The sequence below is a fragment of the Vanessa cardui genome, chromosome 1 (assembly GCF_905220365.1).
Source record: "Vanessa cardui chromosome 1, ilVanCard2.1, whole genome shotgun sequence".
Classification (NCBI taxonomy): domain Eukaryota; kingdom Metazoa; phylum Arthropoda; class Insecta; order Lepidoptera; family Nymphalidae; genus Vanessa; species Vanessa cardui.
The window spans coordinates 4301583-4316053 of record NC_061123.1 but is presented as its reverse complement, the minus strand read 5'-3'; the positions used below and the strand labels follow the sequence as shown (position 1 = coordinate 4316053).

At 32.9% G+C, this 14471-nt stretch overlaps 3 protein-coding genes across 7 annotated transcripts in view; 2 read left to right on the top strand and 1 right to left on the bottom strand.

The window, feature by feature from the left end:
* Positions 1–14471, bottom strand: part of LOC124539311 (solute carrier family 12 member 4) — a 448925-nt gene that overhangs the window by 200642 nt on the left and 233812 nt on the right. The gene's annotated exons all lie outside the window — the stretch shown is intronic.
* LOC124529715 (trypsin, alkaline C-like) lies at positions 166–1724 on the top strand. Its single transcript, XM_047103637.1, has 4 exons — positions 166–277; positions 390–558; positions 678–933; positions 1359–1724. Exons 1-4 carry the CDS (start codon positions 232–234, stop codon positions 1653–1655), a joined length of 768 nt encoding a protein of 255 aa, XP_046959593.1. The 5' UTR covers positions 166–231; the 3' UTR covers positions 1656–1724.
* Positions 7753–12704, top strand: LOC124544484 (trypsin CFT-1-like). The gene is made up of 4 exons (XM_047123103.1): positions 7753–7904; positions 9490–9652; positions 10611–10866; positions 12327–12704. The coding sequence occupies exons 1-4, from the start codon at positions 7850–7852 to the stop codon at positions 12621–12623; spliced, it is 771 nt and encodes a 256-aa protein (XP_046979059.1). The 5' UTR covers positions 7753–7849; the 3' UTR covers positions 12624–12704.

Genomic DNA, 14471 nt, shown 5'->3' with positions numbered 1-14471 from the left:
ATAAGACGTCATCCAATTTTGAGGTTGCAATAACAGCCTAGTAGTATGTTGACGCTTAAAAAAAGAACCTAACATACATTTTATTACAGTAAATCCAATAGATTTAAGACAGATAAATTAATATTGATTTTAAAGGTATGATTATCTTTACATATCATTGACGGTATTCATGGAATAGATATAAAATGTTATTTATACTAGCAAGTGCACAGAGTTATTCATTCTTTCAGAATGCGTGCAATATTTCTACTGGCCCTTAGCTTGGCTGCGGTTTCAGGTAAATATATGAAATGAGAGTTTATAATAAATTTTTGTTATTAATATTAATAAATATATAATAAAGGTGTTTAGAAAACTCTTCAAGCCAAATGTTCTCATATCTATTGCAGCCGTGCCATCAAACTCACAAAGAATTATCGGCGGATCAGTTACAACTATCGGTCAATATCCAAGCGGGGTTGCTCTTCTGTATTCATGGACAGGACTGAACCACGTACAAGCATGTGGTGGTACCATTATAAATAACAGATCCGTTCTCACCGCAGCACATTGCGTTATGTAAGCATCCTAAAAATTACAATAACATTTTTGCCAGATATCAAAAGCACAAACAACATTAATTATTTGAAATAAGAAATAATTACTACTTTTCAACTAACCTTCTTTAATAATTACAGTGGCGACCCCGTTGGACGTTGGCGCTCAAGAGTTGGTTCTACAAACGCCAATGTTGGCGGAATTATTCACTCAACCAGCAGAATAATCGTTCATCCTTCCTACAATTTCGCCACCCTAGACAACGATGTTGCTGTCTTGCAAATTTTTGGCTCATTTTCCTTCAACGACAATGTACAAGCAAGTCAAATAGCTGGCGCCAATTACAATCTCGGTGACAACCAGCCCGTTTGGGCGATCGGTTGGGGAACAACCAGCGTAAGTTATAAACATAATCATCATAAATTGATGACCCAATACGTTTTGAGAAAATTAAATCTTTTTGAATTTTCAATAGGTTCGATTGATATAAAGTTTCAGTGTTCTTTTTCTCGGTCTGGTTCATCGTCGAAGGTTACGTTTATCCCGAAATGCCTTCACTAATAGACTAAATAGCTTTCTTCACAGCTCTCTGCCATTAGCTTGTCTCAGGGAAGTCGGGATATTAGATCCTGTTAGAGTGGGTAGCGTCAAGTTTCTCTAGATTATTTTGTTGTGTTCGCATAATATGAGTAGATTACTGCGGACTTTGGTGAAATACTGTGAACAGTTTGGTATCTTCAGTTGATCGGAATGAATATGTTCGTTTAATCGTTTGTTAAATAAAATAACTTCAAGAAATACAAATATAACTTTTGTTTCAGGTTGGTGGACGACCTTCTGAACAGCTTCGCCACGTCCAAATTTGGACTGTGAACCAGGCTACCTGCAGAACTCGTTACGCTGAGCTGCGTCGTACTGTCACTGACAATATGTTGTGCTCCGGTTGGCTCGATGTCGGTGGTCGTGACCAGTGTCAGGGAGACTCTGGTGGCCCTCTGTTCCACAATGGAGTTGTCGTCGGTGTTCGCTCCTGGGGAGAGGAATGCGCTCTGGCCCGTTATCCCGGTGTTAACACTCGTGTTTCTCGCTACACGGCCTGGATTCAAAGCAATGCTTAATTTGAAATAATGCCTTGTGATGTTAGATTAAGATAAATGAAGCAATAAAACAATATTTAATAATAATAACATGCCCTTTTATCTCTTAGAGTGGTTTATTTTGGCATAAATGAGAAAAATAAATAGTGATGATAGGTTATCAAATATGATGTGGGTATCATATTTGATCGATTTTGGTCATAGTAGTTATTTTCTGCGAAGATAAGCTGTTTACATAGGAAATATCTTAGTTAGAATATATGCGCAAATAAACTTTTAATCACCATACATTTAAATTGTGACGCCATATGGGTATAGTACGTAAATATGCATAATATAATATTGTATATTTAGGTGTCGCAAGTCTCAATGCTAGGACCAGTATTTTAAAACACGTTGAAAAAATGTTATCATTTCAATATTATTTATCCATTTATGGATGACTTAATACTACTCAAAAATATTACAGGAACTCAACTCACGGAATTAACAATCACCGATCTTTTCAATTACAAAATTTAAATATCTAAGGATATTTATTAATGCAATAAACAGTATATCGATGTATGAATAACTGACCACAGTTCGGGTGCTTTACTAGAGTAACATATAACTTCATAAAAAAAATCCCAAGAGGTCAATAGCCTTTTATTAGTCCAGTGAGGATGAAATTAGAGTACGAAATAATTATCACTGCATATCACAAGGTATCGAAATAGTAATAATATGAAAGCGATTGCTTCGTTATCTTGCTTGTCGTTCGAACTGAAATCAAACCGATATTTTTTACAATAGAAGGCTTAAACGATATAACGTTGACGATATGTCATTTCTATTCTTAACAATAATTATCGTTTAGCGGTAGTTCAGTTATCATATTTTAATTGTTCATTAATAATATAAAAACACCCATTCCATTCGTATACAGGTCAGTTTGTCATTCATTTATACTCAAAGATTTTGTTTTAAGAAGATTACTTGAGATAGTTTATCTATTTTTAATTCAAAATAATTGTGTTTCATTAATAATCATCTGAATTATATTAACATATACATGTCCTATTATAGCAGAATGTGTGTTATATGAATTTATTTAAAATAATTATCATATTATTAAAATAAATTATTATTTTTTTGATAAAATATTAATTAAATGTATTACTCAAAATATCTGTAAGGCAAATTAATTTAAAAATTTTATTCTTCTTACCTTTAAAAAATGCTGACATATTTGTCATAATGTACTGAAAGCTACACACTACGAGCCAGTTATCATTTATTCTACGGCCAAACAGCGATACTTGATATTGTTAGAGATATAAGGAAGGGTGAGTAAGGCAGTGTACCTAGTACAAGGGACATAACATATTAGCTCCCATGTTTGGTAGGCATTGGTCAATATGCCAAAGCGCTAGCCACGATAGTGGAAAAATGAGAGCAGGCCATTAGATATGTCAGTCTGTGTAACTAGATGACTAAAGAATTAGAGATTTCCCTGCAAGCAATCCTCTCGAAGATGTCCTTAGAAAGTTTTCGTAGAGGGGTGGCAATCTTCTTTGTGGTCTAGAAGGAGACGGTGGAGCAAAACGAGCCTGGACTTAAAATAACACTAAATGTCAAGGCTTTGAAGCTTTGGGCCTAGTATGTATGATGTCGGAGTCTCGTGAGTACAGTTTCAGACAGTCTTGAGGAGGACCGCAGTCACGAATAGTCACAAATAGTCACATCGGGGAGCGAGCCACTAGTCGGGTGCCTGCAAGTAGCAAATATATAGTTCCGTGCCATGCAAGTAATATGGGTTGTTGGATGGTCTCTCTTGAGATTGGTCGCCATGGGTGAAATGTTTTAGGGTAACATGATCATGATGAATAGGGGATCATGATGATGAAGCATATTATTCGATACAAGATTTTATAGATGATAAAAAAGCGTGGATTAATACCTGTTGACTTCCAAGCAGGATACATTAATTGAAATAATTGTATTTAATTAACATGACGTTGTATTTTTTAAATGTTAAAAAAGAGTAACTACTGAGTTTCTTGCCGGTTCTTCTCGGTAGAATCTACTTTCCGAACCGGTGGTAGCTTCACTTAATTGTAAAATGACGATTCAAAAGTGCTTATAAAAGCCTACTTGAATAAAGTTTATTTTGATTTTGATTTTGATTTTGATCACATACAATAACTTTCATCACATATGTATAACAACTTTGATAGATATTAGATAAGCAACAGAATGAACCGTGAAGGTGATCTAGTTGTATATATGTTTGCAATATGTGACAAATTGATGACACGAGTTTAGAAAAGAAAGATTTCTTTTGCAAGATTGAAAATATCTTTTTAAAAAAATCAGAATTTGTATTTTCTTTAATATTTCCTATTTTTCTTGATTTATATTTAGAGAGGCGGATGAGTAAAAAAAATAAATGATATGTGGTTGATCTTCACCCTGATAATGTCAAAGCGTTTCCAATCATGATGTCTAAGATGAACCAGACAAGCGAGACTGGTGACAGGACCCAGTTATTCCAATAAGTACTATACACTTCATAAGTATAAATAATAATGATTAGCGAGAATTTTCATATGTAAGTGAAGTTCTTTTTGCTTACTCTTAAAGAGCCAACACGTTGTTCAATGTTGTGTTTATGCTTCATTTGTAAGTGATCAAAAGTTTTCTCCTAAAAATAAAAGTTTGCATATTTAACCATACCAAATTTCAATTTCAGGAAGGTCTCACATTTGTTCTTTTGAATTAAGCAGGATTATTTTTCATAATAATTATTATATATGATGTACTTTACATTAAAACATAATTGTTTCTTTTTATATATTTTTTTATAAATTATATAATATTATATTTGAAACATCGTATGTTAAATTCGATTTATTGAAAATAAATTATCTTTAATGACAAAAATTTTAATATTTATTTATTTAGCTATGACACGGTCAGTAATAAAATATTAAATTACATTAAAAGTAAAGTTCCATTAAAGTAATAAAAGTAATGCATTAAGATAGGTTGGTATTTTAATATTAATTTCCAAATGTTCAATTACGTTAAGTAAAATTATAGAAAATTTTATATACATGTAGCTGACGACTCCAAGCATAGTTTAACTCGAGTGCTTGCTCGAAGTTAATGCTCTAAGTTGTTTTAAAGTTTAATGTAGCCTTAACTTATAAAACCACGATTCAAAATTTTCAATATAGCTACAGTCAGGTTAAGAAAAGTTCGTCACCTTAAGATCTATTTTCGAGTGCTCAGTATGGGCGATAATCATCTTTACCGATCGAGAGTGGCATCACATCTCAATGTCATTATAAGTAACGTCTGGCGTTTAGTTTTATATGCAATTGTCAGTTAAGTGTTTTAGTTTCAAAACGTACTAAGTGTTGACGACTTGATAAAGGAATGAATTTGAAAACTGACGAATCTTTTCTTACTGTGACTATATATTTTCATGGCGTCCTTATTAAAACGCCTGATGGCAGGAAACTACCGCCGTCCACGGACAGTTGCATCATTGGGGCCTGTACGTGCATTGTTGACCTTTAATGAGGATGTCATTACATAGTACAAAACGAAACCTGTTCCTATGTATGCTTAAATTTTTTAAACTATGCAACGTATTTTGATACGTCTTATTTAATAGATAAAGTGATCCGAGAGGAAGTTTTTTGTAATACATGGACAATATAGTTAGTAAAACACTGATCATTTTGAAAGATTCTAACGCGATATCGTAAATAAACAATTCTGTAGTATATTTAGTATAATTTCTTTATCCAATATATTATAAAATACGGATAAGAGAATGGGAGGAACAACAAAGAAAAGATCTTTTGCTGACATATATTATTGCTCTCGTATGCAAATACATTGCAATCTCAATCCCCTTACTCTCATAATCCGATCGTATTGCAATCAGATTCGATCGGAGTGAGTTTAGGCGCAGGGCAAACATTGGCCAATCCCAAACTTCGAGTAGATGATAATTTCTTCGAGAGCGCTTCACACGAGTCAACTGGGAATCTGAAGTCTTAAAAGTAGCCTCTAAATCAACAAAGCAGCCAAACACAAAAATAGTTATTATCCTACTGGTAATTGTTGGTAATAAAAATAATATTCCTTGATACTTAATTTTACTTTATTCATTGAATATAGTGTTTGCGGCAAGCATTATTGAATTTTATTTATATTTATACATATAAAACTGTGCCCGCGACCTTGTACGCGTTTGAATTTAACAAAAAATATATTGTTGTAGCCTAAGTTACTCCATATTATATCAGTTATCTCGGTCTAGCCGTTCCAGGCCGGAACAAACAGACAGGCAGACAGACAAAAATTGTAATCAAAAATATTTTAATGTATGTACTGTGTATACAGACATATATGTATGTATTGAGTAAAATAGGACTATTTTTATATTACATACACTCCAAATTTATTATATGTGTACCGTGTACACGTCACGTGTTATAATTACTTCAGGAACTGAAAGCCGTATAAGATTAAATAATGTAGAGGTAGGTCAGCTCTTTTAATAAAAATTGAAGAAAATCGAGAGATAAAAGTATTACGCGATTAAGAGCGGTTGCAAATTAATTTCGAATAACATTCGGTTGGAACACAAAACGAAAGATTTGGAACACGAGATAAAGCAAGGAACAAACGAGATTATTGTGTTTTAACAAGCATTCCTGCGGATTATTTTTTATTCTTAAATAATAACTCACTTTCATTACGAAAATTGCTAATAATAGATAGCTATACTATCCACATTTAAATATATTAAATTTTTACATAATATATCCCTAATTTATATAATACTAGTTGATAGTCGGGTCTTCGCTTACGTTGTAGGAGTTGATTTTCAGGTACTAGGTATGTATCTTGCTTAGGGTTTCAAGCTTTTACTTATAGACTTACAGAGTTACCTTCACACTTTTAATATTAGTTTAAGGCTGTCTTTATTTCGGTGGAGATACGGTTAGGTGTTAAGATATAATAATGTAAGCAATAAATGTTTCCCAATTAATATTTCTGTAAGTTGTAAGGTTAACAAACCACTTGTTCTGGAAGGTTAATGGAAAATAAACAAAGGGGTGAATTTCGTTTACAAATGTTTAATAAAAACTAGGAGCATAGCTGAAACTGTTTCAGTTTGGTCATTCTATTTTACGTTACACTTTATACTATAAATTTAATAAAATACAAAAAATTACGTTGAAAGATTAAATATTTTCTATATTTTTTATTTCGGAATAGGTTAACTTTAAATAAGCCGAACAATTTAAAACAATTGTAAATGTTTGCGTCATCAATTTCCTAGAAATGCGAAAATAAACAAATTGTTTCCAGCTATTATTCGTTATTTGAACGAGTCTGACAAGTACTCTTCATTTGTATGACGAATAGCCTTTGGAGTGGGCAAGATATACTTCATATGCGTACCGCCTTGGAAATTTCATAAACAATTTTTTTATTAAATAAATTTAGTGTTTACGATAATCACATCTTTTTTGAGTCTATTATACCTCAAAAAATCTGTCGGTTAACCTATAACCGTCGGTGTACCGACGTGCGGTCTCACAGGCCCCGACAGGACTTACTATTTTACCCCCTTCCCTGCACAATATCTAGTTCAGCTTTTCAGTAGCTGGATGGTAAGCGCCCACATTGATATCGGAACAGGCAATGTTATTGTAGCGGGTATATTTGGTGAGTAATCACCTTTTGAAATTCCGACGCGGCCTCACAGGCCTCACATCGGTACTAACGTTACAATAAATGCACGTCGGTACTTAAAGGTTAAGAATCTATTTCTTTTTTATTTTTACTTTCCATCTTCATATTAATTATTATCCATGTCAATGATAATTATTTCATTTTATTCACTCGCTAAATGTAAAGAGTTTCTACAAAAGTTAATTGGAAAGTTAAATTTAAATAAGAACATAGAAAAGGGTTACTACATTATAATATTAATCAAAGAAAAAAAAATCCATGTTAAAATAATATAGACGGATATCTTTTGTTTATTGTTTGAAGATGGCCAATATTAATATATGCAATAGGATTCAATTGAAATGACAGATAGTAAGTACCTATCACTTATCTATTAGTAAGGGTTTAATCAACCTCTCGATATAAATTGTGAGACAGATGTGACACAACCGCAGTTGACTTTCACAGTGAAAATGGAAGGTGTTTTCTTGTTTACGTTACTGGCCATGGGGCTGGCCACCGTCAGCTGTGAGATATTTTTTTAATTTTATTATATATAAACTTTTTTTTTAATTCATATTTATATTATTTATTGCTCTTATTCTCTTGTATACAATCTCTAATCGTTATTGCTGTATATATGAATACTAATGGTTAAAGGGTTGCTATTAGGGGTGTTGCGAGGGTTGCTGACGAATTTGAAATGGTGTTCAATAGAATCAGTGCATAGTACACAAATAAATTTTGAAATTTTGGACTGCGTTGAGTAACAATAAAAACGCGTTACTTTAGAGAATATTCAACTATATATTTGACAGTTTTCTGACAGTTAATTATCTATGTTCATAAATTAGTTTGTACAGATAATTATCATTACATTATTGACATCTGGGCGCAATGATTAGGAAGCTGACAAACTAACAGTTTGTTTAATTCTCTTTTGTGTCAACTACCAGATAGTTAATTTAAATCAAAACATTATTAAAAATTGTGTACCAAAATGGTGGCGATGTTGGAGTTGTACCTGTAACTTTCCTTTTGAGGCCGATGTTAAAAATTATTCTAGAAAGATTCAGCTTTAAAAATTCTCAACCTAAACCTAAAATTACGTATTTTGATCACATCTCTCCTTTACTATCCTTCTTCTTTGAAAAATGTGTATAAAACACATTTATATATCGCAAAAACTTTATTTTTCATATTTTTTGTCTTCCGATTTAATAGGCGAGTTTTTCAGATGACTATCCTTAAGAAATTTCTATTGAATATTTCTATTTTTACTATTGATAACAAAAAAAGTCTTTAAGTGCCTTTTAGCCTTGAAATATACTTCAATAATTTTGAAACGTCTATACACTTATTAAAAAGCAGAGAGGTGCTGTTCGGGTCCGCGTCGTATATTTATTGTGCAAAAGTTTCGATATAATCATAACAATTGCCTGCATTCATGTGTAATTTAATTACCAATCACTAATCAGAGTCGTATAATAGGTACAGAATACCTATGATACAAGTTTATCGCATGTATCAAGGAGGGTCTTCAGTAGCTAAAGCAATTGCAAATACTTCAAACAGCATCGAATTCAAGTACCTATTGAACGTAATATCTAAACATACTGATACCGTGTTAAACCATGGCAGGTATTGTCACTGAGTATCAAACCAAAATACGCGAGAATTAAGTCCTTAGCTCTGTTTCTTTGCTGTGGACATTAAGATTAAAATTTTCTATTAGAATCAGGCGTCATGCATCATTTCAGTATCTCTATAGCTTTGCGAATATTGACTGAGTACCATACGATCCCCCACACGACACTCAGTCAATATTCGCAATCATGATCATGAGATGATCATCATCTATTATATTTCTTGTTCGCCTGACAAATCGATGCTATTAGCATATTTTTTATTAAAAAATATAATAGGTTGTATAGAATATCTTACCCGATCTTTTATGTTTTATTCAAGCATCTTTGAATTCAATTAAATGACGATTTTTTCTTTTTGTGAGTGTTTTTCAAGAAAGTCTATGTGTGTTTTTACTGGTAGGTATTTTTAAGAGTCTTTTCAATTCCTATATACGATACTTAAATTATAAAATTGTATGTCACAGCCCAGTCATCAATGAGGATAATGGGCGGGTCACTCACAAACATCGAGTCGTATCCGTACATCACCTCCCTCCTGCGGTCGCAAGACTTGGTGACTTATACGCAGACATGCGCCGGTAGCATTCTTACTAACAGAGCCATCTTGTCTGCCGCTCATTGTTTCAAGTAAGTTTATTTTAAGTATGTATATACTCATTATATTTTATTTTTGTGAAGCATACTTTATAAAGATGTCTATGTTCATACACGCAATGGTATCTGCAATGGTGTCTGAATCGAAATATAAAAGCAAAACTTTGTTTTAGAATGATTCAAATGAAGGTTCTACCGAATATATATAAGAGAAATACCACTCACGGACTAACCACGAAATTAAAGAAACTATAACACCTAAAAACTTACAGGCTGTAGACATCCGCTAATATCGGATTTTACCTCTAAGGGGGTAATTTTACGAATCTCTAAAGGGATAAAATATGGCTTGGAAGTTAGTGTTTTATAAATCTCGCGCACGAATAAAATTTAATTGTATAATAATTTGTCTTTTTTTTTAAATAAATTAATTGGCGAAGTTAAAAGTTAGGGTTGATAGTAAATACTGTATAGGTAACAAATATTCATCCCATATTCTTCAGACAAACAGTAATACTTAGTTTTGTTATGTTTCGGTTTGAAGGGTGAGTCAGTCAGTGAGTGTCACTACAGTTACACGTGTCGTAACATCTTAGTTCTCAAGACTATTGACACATTAGCTAATGTTTGTGAATGGTGGTAATTACAATCAGGTTCCAGTATCGAAATAAACTAACACCTAGTGTACTTTTAAAGGATTGGTTGTATGATATATATTTTTTGAAATAATATACGAGTATCGAATATCGTACACATAGTGTATAGAATTAAAGTGAAATTATGATTTACATTTTGTTACATGTTAATAATAATATTAGATAATAATATGAATAAATAATCTAGTTATATATTTAACTTTAGTTAAAGGTTTACTTATATACATTAATAAAATAACATAGGTGAGATAAAACTTAGCCAGGTAACCGCTTTCAAACTCGAAGAGTTAATAAAACCTTCTTGATATACTCAATTTGATTTGTTTGATTTTCAGTGGCGATACAACAAATAAGTGGCGAATCAGGGCTGGGTCCTCGTGGGCTAACAGAGGCGGTAGTGTTTACATCACTCAACAGATAATCCGCCATCCTAATTATAATGTACGCACGTTCGACAGTGACATAGCCATTATTCGAACTACTACGCCCATTGTCTTCTCCAACACGGTACGCGTCGGCTCCATTGCTGGAATGAACTATCAGATTCTCGACAATCAGGCTGTATGGGCCATTGGATGGGGAGCAACTTCGGTGAGCATGACAAATTCATGTAATTTTATTAACAGTACAGAAATAAATAAATAACGACGAATATTTGATGACCGCCGTGGTCGAGTGTTGTGTCGAGTGTTGTTGTGAGTGAGTGGTCGAGGCCCCGGGTTCAATTCGCAGCCGAGTCCATGTAAAAAAATGAGTTTTCTATGTTTTCTTGGGACTGGGTGTCTGTGGTGCCGTCGTTACTTCTGATTTTCCATAACACAAGTCCTTGAGCAACTTACATCGAGATCGGAGTAATGTTATGTTAATAATGTTGTCCAATATTTAATATTCAAGTAAATAAAAAAAATCTACACTGCCTTGAAGAAAAATAAATATCTCGAGAGAGAGAAAATGTATACTTTTTTTGGTATGGTTAGGTGGAAAGCTATATATCACTGTATGGTAAGTGGTCACCACCGTCCATAGATAAAGTAATTGTGTGATATATTACCTACTCGTTAGCTACAATGCGTCATAAGCCTAGGGCTAGCTATTATGTTGCCAGAGCAAATAATCCAATGGCTGATTCACTCACCTTTCCAACTGGAACATGCAAGTAACAGTACTAAGTAATACTGCTTAAAGGTATAATATTAGGTGGGTGGGTGGTACTTAAAAAGGTGGGTGGTATCTACCAAATGATGGTTCATTTTTATCAGTACCGGAAAATTAAAGTTTCTAACTTAAAAAAGACGGACCTCCATACAAACTTTCAAACGCTATTCACTTACGTTACGTTTACGCGTTCCTAAATTCCTTACTTAGTGAAGAATATAGTGTAAAATATAACAGTGCCATATAATGCTACTTAAAGGTAGAATATTAGATGAGTGGGGAGTACCAAACCAGGCGAGCTTGTACATACATTCTAACTTGTGGTTTTATCGGATAGAATTAAATTAAACTTCCAAAAACACAAGCACAAAATAGTATAAGAACCTATAGTAAAGTACTCCGAATAGCAATGTTTTGTGTATCATCGTGAATCAGTTCAAAAGTTGTCCAAGTTATTGTATTATGTGTAATTTGGCCAATGTTTGTAATCAAATTCATTATCAACCAAGTGATCAACTGATAAGTCATATACGTGATGAGATGTTTCGACATGAAAGGAAATAAATAGATCCAGGCTGGAACGATTAAATATATTTAATAAACAGAAACATAAAAACATTTTGCTTTCAAATTATTCATTGTTTGTTAAAACTTTTTTATGATTACTTAAAATAAATAGATCTTATATAAAAATATGTAAGAAACAGTATTTACATTTTCAAATGAACTATCAGCAATATAATACTCAACTCCCAAAAGTTTCGAGTGCTTTCCTACTCGTCTTATAATGCCATATTTGAAGTTGTCTACTATAGTAAGTTAAGAATTTAATGTCTGGTGTTGCCATTTACTTTGAAGTCATTAAAATAAATGTTTATGTAATACTCTTTTTACAGTTTGGAGGTGCCAAGTCCGAGCAGCTTCGTCACGTCCAGATCTGGACAGTAAACCAGCAAGTCTGTAAGAATCGCTACGCTGCTTTGGGATATTATATCACTGATAACATGCTTTGCTCCGGTTGGCTCGATGTTGGCGGCCGTGACCAGTGCCAGGACGACGCTGGAGGTCCACTCATCCATAAGTCTGTGATTGTCGGTGTTTCCTCCTGGGGTCACCAGTGCGGGCTAGCCCGTTATCCAGGAGTAAACACACGTGTTCCTCGATTCACTTCATGGATTCAGGCTAATGCATAACTTTGTTAACAACCATTGATATTAAAGAAACATTACTAAATTTAAATAAATGCTGAAAATTATAAGTAATGATATTATTTGCATATGAGTTTTATTCATATTTAAATATAAAAGTACCTTCATCTTATTTATAATATATATATATATATATATATATATATATATATATATATATATATATATATATATAATAGCTGTTACCCGGCCGCTACGATGAACAACAAATAAAGAGATATATAGAAGGATGAATAGAATTCAAATAAATAATATACCTTTAACCATTTACGGACGATTCCACGTCGATTGCTCATAATCTTGTACTGTTACGTTCAATATTATATTTAGTTCACATATTCATGTGGGTGCCGTAGGTTAGCTTTTGAAAAATTATAAAAAAGTATCAAAATAATCGTTTTTATTTGTGTCTATAGCAAGTAACATTCTAAAGGTAAATATACTAATGTGTTTCTTTAAGTTATTGATTAAACGGTAGATTTTGCTCAACGTGAACTTAAAAAATCTTTAAAAGAAATATTGTCTGATATGTTTTCAGTAAATTTTATGCAAAAAGTTATTTAGCGGTACCATAGAGTTATATATGATTAATGCAAGTCCATTTACTCAGAATTATTTAAACGCTACAAAGTACATTAACATATTTCAATAGTATAAGTGCTTTTTACATTCTCACTTGCTTTAACATGCTTTTATTAATAATAAATAAATTTAAAATATGACACTATTTTTATTTACTTATTAAATCTTTATTGCAAACAATTTATAATAAATATAAAAAGAAGTTCAGGTAAATTAAAAAGTACACAAAGGCGACCTTATCGCTTAGAGTGATCGCTCTCAGGCAAGTGGCAACCTCTATTCAGAATTAAGGTTGGATAAAAATCGGGCAAGTGTGCAATTATAAATTACTTAGGAATATGAATAATAATATCAGCGGTGCTTGCCTGGGTTTGAACCCGCAATCATTTAAGGTTAAGATGCACGCGTTCTAACCACTGGGCAATCTCTGCTTCATTTTATTAATTAATTAATACATTAATTTATCTATATTAGGTTGGTGGACGACCTTCTGAGCAGCTTCGTCACGTCCAAATCTGGACTGTCAACCAGGCTACCTGCAGAACTCGTTACGCTGAGCTGCGTCGTATGAGTGTGATATGTGATACACGCACACAAATATAAATATTATACACACACGTTATAATGTAATATAAGAAGAATAGTAATAATTTAATATTTCATTGACAGGTAACATACAAGCTACTAGAGCTATGTATGGTTTGTCGAATTTCACGGGAAATTTTTGGCAGTTTCAGCTGTATTGCTGTGTATTTGAGTAGGGTAAAGGAATTGAGGTTAAGACGAGTAAGAAAGCTAAGGAAGACAAACCATTCTTTAATATATGAACAAAATAAATAAATGCAGTATACTATTTCTTTGGTCTGATATATTATGTATATGGTTGGTACAAGGAATAAACACAAACTTATCACTCCTGTTACTCGAATGCAAAGTAAGCCTTTTTTGTGGGTCAATCTATACGGTTCTACAACATGATCCCAGAAAGCATGCAAAATGCTTCTGTTGCCAAATTAAAAAAAAATGTTAAGGAACGCTTGTGTGTGAAGGGTTGATATCACCTTGGGAATGAAACGGTCGCCTCATGGCTATTTCTATTCATATTCAATATATTGAAATTTGCAAAAACGGGACCCGCTTAGTTTCTTTCACCGGTTCTTCTCAGGTCAGGGTATTTTCTTTTCTGCACCGTTAGTGTTTGGTTTGGCTATTGATGAGTAAGTGTAATGATTCCATATAATAATGATTTAA

Excerpts from the sequence above, each read along its gene's own strand:
- LOC124529715 (XM_047103637.1), top strand. The coding sequence starts at position 232 with ATGCGTGCAATATTTCTACTGGCCCTTAGCTTGGCTGCGGTTTCAG. Across the intron at positions 559-677 it reads ACCGCAGCACATTGCGTTAT|TGGCGACCCCGTTGGACGTT; the intron begins GTAAGCATCCTA and ends TAATAATTACAG. Across the intron at positions 934-1,358 it reads TCGGTTGGGGAACAACCAGC|GTTGGTGGACGACCTTCTGA; the intron begins GTAAGTTATAAA and ends CTTTTGTTTCAG.
- LOC124544484 (XM_047123103.1), top strand. The coding sequence starts at position 7,850 with ATGGAAGGTGTTTTCTTGTTTACGTTACTGGCCATGGGGCTGGCCACC. Across the intron at positions 7,905-9,489 it reads GGGGCTGGCCACCGTCAGCT|CCCAGTCATCAATGAGGATA; the intron begins GTGAGATATTTT and ends TGTATGTCACAG. Across the intron at positions 9,653-10,610 it reads TCTGCCGCTCATTGTTTCAA|TGGCGATACAACAAATAAGT; the intron begins GTAAGTTTATTT and ends TTTGATTTTCAG.